Source organism: Austrofundulus limnaeus, unplaced genomic scaffold, assembly GCF_001266775.1.
Source record: "Austrofundulus limnaeus strain Quisiro unplaced genomic scaffold, Austrofundulus_limnaeus-1.0 Scaffold170, whole genome shotgun sequence".
Taxonomy (NCBI): domain Eukaryota; kingdom Metazoa; phylum Chordata; class Actinopteri; order Cyprinodontiformes; family Rivulidae; genus Austrofundulus; species Austrofundulus limnaeus.
In genome coordinates, this window is record NW_013952572.1 from 896,707 (window position 1) to 904,812 (window position 8,106).

The 8,106-nt window shown below is 38.8% G+C and overlaps 1 protein-coding gene across 1 annotated transcript in view; it reads left to right on the plus strand.

Annotated features, from left to right (window-relative positions):
- ncam2 (neural cell adhesion molecule 2) overlaps positions 1 to 8,106 on the plus strand; it is a gene marked incomplete in the record, with an annotated part of 567,846 nt that overhangs the window by 400,456 nt on the left and 159,284 nt on the right. Inside the window, 1 exon segment of the mRNA XM_014017495.1 lies at positions 5,989 to 6,195. Coding sequence (XP_013872949.1) covers positions 5,989 to 6,195 — 207 coding nt within the window.

The window sequence follows — 8,106 nt, forward strand, 5'->3', positions numbered from 1 at the left end:
CGTCAACTCTTCAGCATCTAACCCCCCCACATCGTCTTTTCCTACAGCGATCATTTTCAGTGAGCCATCAGATGTTCATTTTAATTTAGTTCATTTAGTTAATCTCAGATAATTTACAGATTCAGACACAAAAAGTTTTTACTTTTGAAATTATTTCAGCATCAGTCGGTGTTTCTCTTCATCTCATCATATGAATCATAATTAACCATTAAACTGCTGGAGGAAGTGAGACTCACGTGTCTTACTGTGCATCAGGAAATCAGGAAATCTTTGATCCACCCAGTGGGTCTAGTAAACAAACCGTGAACGGGCATTACTCCCAGATTATTTACTCCTGACTTGAATGAACCACCCTAATGGAGCGCGGCTTGGTGTTCTGATTACAGCTGTTTACAAGGTGAAGACTAGTTCAACCTCGGCTTACAGCTCATATCCTGAACTTAAAAATCTGACTTTTGTAAAAAAAAAATAGGCCTCTGCAGTGTGAATGTAGTCTATGTCAACAAAAATAAAGTCAAGAATYGCTAAATGTATCTTATTGAAATTGTCAAATAAATCTTTGGATGCAAAAGTGATGAACTTCTAAAATCAGTTCAATTCAAAGTGACAACTGCACTTAATCAACCAATATGAAAACAGCAACAATTTGCTCCTTTTTAAAGATGCAGGGCCAAAGTTTTATGTGGTTGGAGCTTAGACATTTACAGTATATACTCAGTGTTCTAACTTACCACACAAGATTTTGCGATATTGCGTTAGGTTGCACATAACGGTTTGACCAGAACTACTTGTTTTTAGGTTTGACCAGATTCTTTGTCTAAAATGWGTGATATGAATTCCTTCAAGTGAAGCYAGGCTTTTAATTTCAAACGAGACTCTAGTGCCATCCAGCATACAGCTGTAGGAATGTTTAATGTTTAGGCTCCTGTTTGGTAAATCTTAGCTTCATTGGACATTTATAGACTGTAATCGTACTTATGCAGAATGTGAAGAAACCCCTTCAGCATTTTAATTCAGGGTTTTCTTGATTGTGTTTCCATCCACACTGCAAACTTCAGATTAGAACACCGGATCTGACAATTTTATCTCCTGTCAGGGCTAATCAATTGGCCTCCCTCTGTGTAGGTTTTTTTCTGCTCGCACCAGAGAAGTGGTCATCATTGTCTTGCCACTCTACCTTTAATCAGTAACTACTTTTCCTCGCCAAGAACTTGTCACCGCACCAGAGCTTATGCAGATTTGAAGACCAACTATTCATGCAGATGTAAAGAAAACGCAGGGGGAGGCTGGCCWGAGTGTGCAAAACAGGCCGATGCGCCGCACACTGCTGTCTTCTCCGATCATCTTTGATTCAAATGGGCTGTCTCCATGCTGGTTGCATCAGCTTTAAATGTATAAGTGYGCACGCTGTCAAAAGAGTGGATAATGCAGAGAGGCGATAACATTGTGATGGTAGCAGGTAGAAAGAGGCGCCCGCAGCGATGCTAGGCCTTTATCTGTTTCTTCTTTATCTGGTTTTTGCAAGAGCCCACATGGAGYAGAAWAGGGGAGTCTAAAGATCCGTGTTCAGAACTTGTTGCAGATAAACATGTCAAGAATGGGATGTGTGACTTGGAACCTGATTTTTTTAAATTAAATGCATTTGTCATTTAGGTGCATGTGCTGCTGCAACAGGTTATGGCTTTAGCTTAGGGATTGTCGGGATTTTTTTTAATGGATGAAATATTTTTAAAGTAGCGCTTGGTAATGACACACCATATCTTTTTTTTTTTTGACACAAAATCATGAGACAAAAGAAGCATAGAAAAAATATCTTCTTCTTAGCATCTTTTCTTCTGCTGTTATAATTTGTTATGACCCCCGCACGCAAAGCGTAAGCAAGAGCCATATTGTTTTCGTACTGTTTTTTTTTTCAGCAATTTTTGGTCAACCGTAGCACAAAAATGGCTGCACCAACACCAATCAACATGAAATTTGGCAGGACTGTAGATGAGTCCGACCTACACTGCGCCAGCCAATGGTTTGACCATACACTCCACTATTGAGGAGGGGGCTTCATCCAAAGAGGGGGTGTCTAGACCTGCAAAAATTCTTMTAACTCAGAAACTGTTCAACATAGGAGCTTTAAATTTCTTTTGTTGTTTAGCTCTGATGAAGCTCTATCCATCAGTGTCCACCCCCATCCCCAATTTATCTGAAAAAAGGGGTATCTGGACATAAACAAATGGCTATAGCTCAAAAACTATTAAACATAGGAGCTTCAGATTTTTGTTGGTTGTTTAGCTCTGATGAGGGGCTATCCATCAGGTCAACCAATTCCCGCCCCCCAAAAGGACCCCCATCCAAACCACTACAATTTTGGGATGCACCTAGTTGCATGACATTTATTAGGAATAAAGACTTCTGAGTTCTGGTGCATTTGTGCGTGCTGGGGTCATTATGTTACCGATATGTGGTGTCTAGTTTTGAAAGGTTGAGTCAGGTCATCTATGGGTTCTTCTTTGTTGAAACGTTTTTTTTTATCCAAAAAAATTATTGGTCTGTATTATTCATTTTGAAAGGATTTTAAAGTTAGAGGTGAGTTCAGCTTCACTGCCAAAAAACAGGCATCCCTTCTCTACATTTGTCCATTGGACCTGTGAAAATGAATAAATATTCAGGTTTGAATATTTGAAGAWAAATCCWRWTTGAGGATTATTTTTKCCTAAAGGGTCATCCCTTGTTWAGCTAAGGGACACTGTGGAGCAGGAGCTTCAGGTCTTTGCTTCTAAAGTTTAAAGTTTTGCTCTCAGTACAGCATTTGTGTTTCTAAAGTTTGAATTTCTCATGTCTCTATGGGTGACTAGACAAACCCATCTGCTGCCTTGTTAAAAGCCTTTGCWGATTGATAAGTTTGATAATGGCCCTCCACAGTCACACTTTTATTAGCAGACCTCGCAGACAAGGAGCACCTGTTACATGCAGATGTTTCTGTCATCTCCCAGAATAGTCAGATGAGTTCTTGTTTTACAGAATGCATAATCCCATAGCTCTTGATCACTCATTTCTGTGTAAATATTTATATATAATGACTCAGACACAGTAGCATAAGAGATATTTCAATAAATTATACTATCTACTTTGTGYAAAATTTGCCTCACATTTTCTTATTTTGCTTTGAGGAGCCAAACTGGTTTATATATATTTGAAAGTGGTCTTTAGCAAGACCTTTTAGGTTGGTCTTTGTGTTTTTGCTGCTTTTACTCATATTTTTAGTTTAATTCCAGTTTCAGACAATTTAATTTTTTAAGCTACATCACTCCAATTTGTGAATCACACAGTTATAAAAATGATTCAAAATTGAAGGGATGAACCACCATTGTTAACAACTGAGTAAAAAGACTATTTTAATTTAAATCTTTAGCCATTTTATTTCTAGCTGCACATCACAATGGCAAAATCTGTTTTTTCAGTTTAGTTCAGACAAACACAATGTTTGCAGAATGTAGTATTTGAGCACCAACCAAGTTCTTTAATGCTGCACATGTCTTGTATTGACCTCCACCTATCCATTTCACTCTTTTTGTTAAGCACACACTTCACTGAATGTTTAGTCAGATACAAGCATTGGACTGAAAATAGAAAAAAAGCCATAGTCCAAATAAATATCAATTAAATGTGCTTAAAAAAGGACGTCTGGCTGTTTGGAGGAGAAGTACAAGTTTAAGAATGGTTTAAAAGTTTTGTACAGAACTTTAAGCCCATCTTTAAACCCGTTTTCTCTCTCTCTCTTTTAAAATCCAACCCAGGKTTTTCCTCAGGCCTTTTAAAAATGGATATATATCCAATGTTTTTCTAAGCGACTGCAGTCTGAATGTCATATCTAATCTGACTTTTACGTCACTGAGATAGCAGTAAACAGAGTTGCTTTGTCATCTAAACGTGTCATGTCCTGGATGACAGAGTATTTACACCAACTTTGATCCAACTTGGTGGATCCTGGAACTAGCATGGTGGGACCGATACTTGAGTTTGTTTCTACTCTCATTACGTCACACCTGTTACTAAAGTGTAATTCAAAATCTTTACACACAGGCTAATGTGTAGCGTTCGTATGTAGTTCTGTAAACACAGTGTGCAGCGTGTGACGTCATGTCTTCTTCCACACGTTGGTCACTTTAGTGCTGTGGACTGTTCACACTGGACACTGGGATCTGATGGTAGCTGTAGTTTAAGGTATAATGTGAATGACCACACAATAAAATAAGAATTGGGAACAAATTTGATATTGAACATACTGGGTGTGTCTTATGTGTGATGGGTCATTGTATGGAAGCATGCATTGATAACTACACATAGTACACACTCAACAACATTGTAAAGCAAATTAAACAGTGGTGGGAACAGTTCCCCTAAAACACTAAAGCACTAATAGGGGAACTAATTTCCCGATAAGTGCTTTAGGGTTTTTGCTAATTTTAAAATGTATTAGTGGATTAGCACTTGCTATATTTAAAGGCTAAATTTAGAAGCACTAACGGAGGTCTATAAATGTGATTGATCAACATTAATGTTAACAGCTGAGGGTTAAAGCTGTCGCGTATTTTGTTCATATTTGTGTCACTTATCTACAGGTGACAATATATGAACTCAAACACAGCTGTGGAATGTCAATGATAAGTCTTAACAGAGCAACATGACAACATGTGGCTCATGTTGTCTGTTGAAGAATGTTCATGGGTTGACTGGGTTATTTTAGTGCTTTAGAATTAGCTTTTGCTAAAACTTTCAGTGCATTAGTGCTTTTTAATTAGGGGACCTAAATATTTGAGTTAGTGTTTTAGGGCTAGTGGAACTAATTTTTAGATTAGTGCTGCCCACCACTGGTTATAAATAAGTCTTTATATAAAAGTTAATAGAAAATAATAGCTTTGAATGTATTTGGGAGTGTGGTGTCTGATTTCATGCAATAACTTTATAAAGGCCAATTAAAGGGGGCATGTCATGCAAAATTGAATTATTTTGCCATTACAGTAAATACATTTTGTTGTGTACTTGGAGTCTCTAGGAGTMCAGAAAAGTTGAATTTAGTCTCTCCTGGTGCTGCAGAGATATCTTTATTTTCTGTTTGGGTCATGTTTTTCAACCCATTCAGTTTTCTCTGTTGTCTGTAATGCTTTCTGAACTATTATGTCATAGTATTTGTGTCAAAACTGCCAAATAAGGTTTGGACTCACCAACTACAATTTGGTCGTCTTCATTCTCTTCTCTGGGTCAGACTCTGGGTCCAACATGTAAGGCTGGATGGACAAGTCTTCCCATGTTTACATCCTTCAATCAGATTGTAAATAAATAGTTTTCAGCCACTATATAGCCGTAAACCCCACTAACAAACTAGAATGGATCATCTGGAAGCTGGAGAGAGGGGAAGTGTGAGGCACCTGGTTTGGATTTAAAGAGACAGCTTCAAAASGAGTTGATCTGARACACACCTCAGAAAAGAAATGAAAGAGGGGCTTATGGAGTTACAATAAGGAGGAATTCAGACCAAATCATTGCAATTTCACTTTATATAGACCCCTACTGAACAATTTAAAAGGGGGAAAGGATTTAAAAGCATTACATGTCTACTTGTAGGCCTGCTGTGTGAACGTGGCCCTAGTTTCAGCAACAATGCTTAGCTTAGCAAGCTAAAGCAAACAGTTAACTAAAACAAAAAATGTGTAAAGTGGCATGTCAAATTTAATGTTCAAATTACTAAATGAAATCAGGCTTTTTGGGGGTAAAAAATAATTTTGTCATGTTTGCTGAAGCTGTTAGTATACCTCCACTGTAAGAGAAAAAAACTGGTTCTTTGGAAATAATTATGATAAATGTACTGTCCCAGGGTAATGAATTCAAGCAAAACAAAGAAAACAATTTCTTTCACACGTTCCTGATTCACTTAGTGATGATTAAAAACACATTCATCACATTTATTTTGTTGTCTTTTTCTTTATTTCTCCCCAGCCATCGGTGAGCCCGTAAAGCTGGAATGGTTCAACCCGCAGGGTGAGCGCATCACGTCCTCCAGGCGAATGTCCCTCCACACGGAGACGTCGCGGTCCAAGCTGATCATTTACAACGCCATCATCGAAGACGCGGGGATTTACCGCTGCCAGGTCACGGACGCCAGCGGTCACACCGAGGAGGCCTCGGTCGTGCTGGAGATTTACCGTAAGCCTGCCTGTTAACATGCAAACAGGTTTCACTTTTAACCTGCAGGCGCTCTGTGTTTGCCTCCCGAGGAGACATGAGGAGAATAAAGCTCCCACATTAGGCTTTGATCACAGGGAAAAAGACTRCTGATTCATATTCTCATCCGTACCACAGCCACAAGCTGTTACAAACATTAGCCCTGTCTGTGTGCCCGTGCACTTCAGGTCCACRTGTAGCTCTGACAATGTGTGTGTGTTAAACTCATTCCAGTGATTAAAGTTTAATGACAGCTAGCAATGCCACGGGACTTGGATCCTGCCAGACTTAATGAGAGACCTGGCGCTGTGGCTAACCTGCGTTAGTGAGCCATTACTATTTTCCTCAGCAAAACTTAACATTATGAGGCAGGGGGCGGCTTGATCATTACGGAAACGGTCCTATCACAGATTCTGAGCAGTAAATTACCTGCCATTTCCCCCTTTAAAGTGTCCTTGAACGCAGCACGCAGTTTAATACTTACTAGTGGTTTTTTTTTTTCTGAGCACAAAAATAAAACGAATGAACACACAACAAGCCACTCACTGTGTACAGTTTTACTAGAAAGATGTAACTTTTGCACCGAAAGAAACCTAGTTTTAATGGCTGCTTCAATTATAAAATTTTAATGACTTTCCAGCCAACACAACATAAATAAGTTTATAGAATATATAACTGAATAAATAAAATATGAAAAGCTGAAATCTTAAGCTGCTCTAAMTGTGATTAAAATTGAATAAAAACAAGCCCAATTATTTTCTGTTTACAAGCAGGGTGAGCTTAACGTGTTAATCAGTGTTTCCAGGTCCGCTTATTATAAGTGACTGTGGGCTTCTTTTTGTCTTAAGTCCCTTGTAAATTCCATGAGTCGCAGGTTGCGRTTTTTTTGGGCTTATTTTTGAACGTGAGTTGCTTATTTTGGGCTTGTCTTTCTTTCTGAATRACGTGCTTAACTCTGCTCCTGTTGAAGCTGAACACAAGGAGTAGTGAGTTTGTCCCTCCCATTCCCCCGCTTCCTGGTTGTCGCTCCCGCCCGAGTTGAGTCGGCACACTTCAAACACACACACACCAGAGCCCAGAGGGACGGGGAAACAAGCAGGGGTGAGGCAGTGTGGTCCGGTCCGGTCCGGTTCAGAACTTATGACAGGAGACTTGATACAGCGCACATGCGCATCTACTTCTAAAACACAGTGGGGATTGGTGCGCTCGATTTAATGAACCGGGACATTTTACACAGGTGGGATATTTTACACAGGTGGGACATTTTACACAGGTSGTGCACAGACAAAAAATAAATAAATAAAATACGCTGCTTACATTGGGATACAAGTACAGTACAGTAAAATATTGTTTCAATTTGTTTGGAATTTGTTGATTAAATTGCATGAACTGAGCAAGAGAACAATATGAGCCAGACCCTGAGCAAAAACTACTTATTCACTTCTGGATATAAGTGACAAAACAAAGTGAGAATGAGTTGCAGTAAGTCATGAAAGTGAGGAAAAATATAATAAAGAGTGAAGAAAAARAGAGCGCACAAAGATTTTTGGGAGTTTTTGTTGACTGTACTGTCATTTTGCTGCAAATTGCACTTTTCTTATGATCAGAGTTTAAAAATATATGTTATTCAAAGAATTTAAATTATTCAAACCATTAAAATTGTTCATTTTTAGGGTAGTTTTTATCATAATTTTGCTGTAGCTTATATAGAATGCAATAATAAATGTGACCCATCATATTGAAACGAGGATTAAGTCTAATGGTGCGTTCACACCAAACGCGATTTCAGCGTCAGGAGCAGCAGGTTTACATGCAAAGTCTATGGTGGASGCGCTTCAAGCAACGTCGGGAAGTTCTGCGGCGCCTCAAGCGCGATTAGAGCAGCGCGATTTG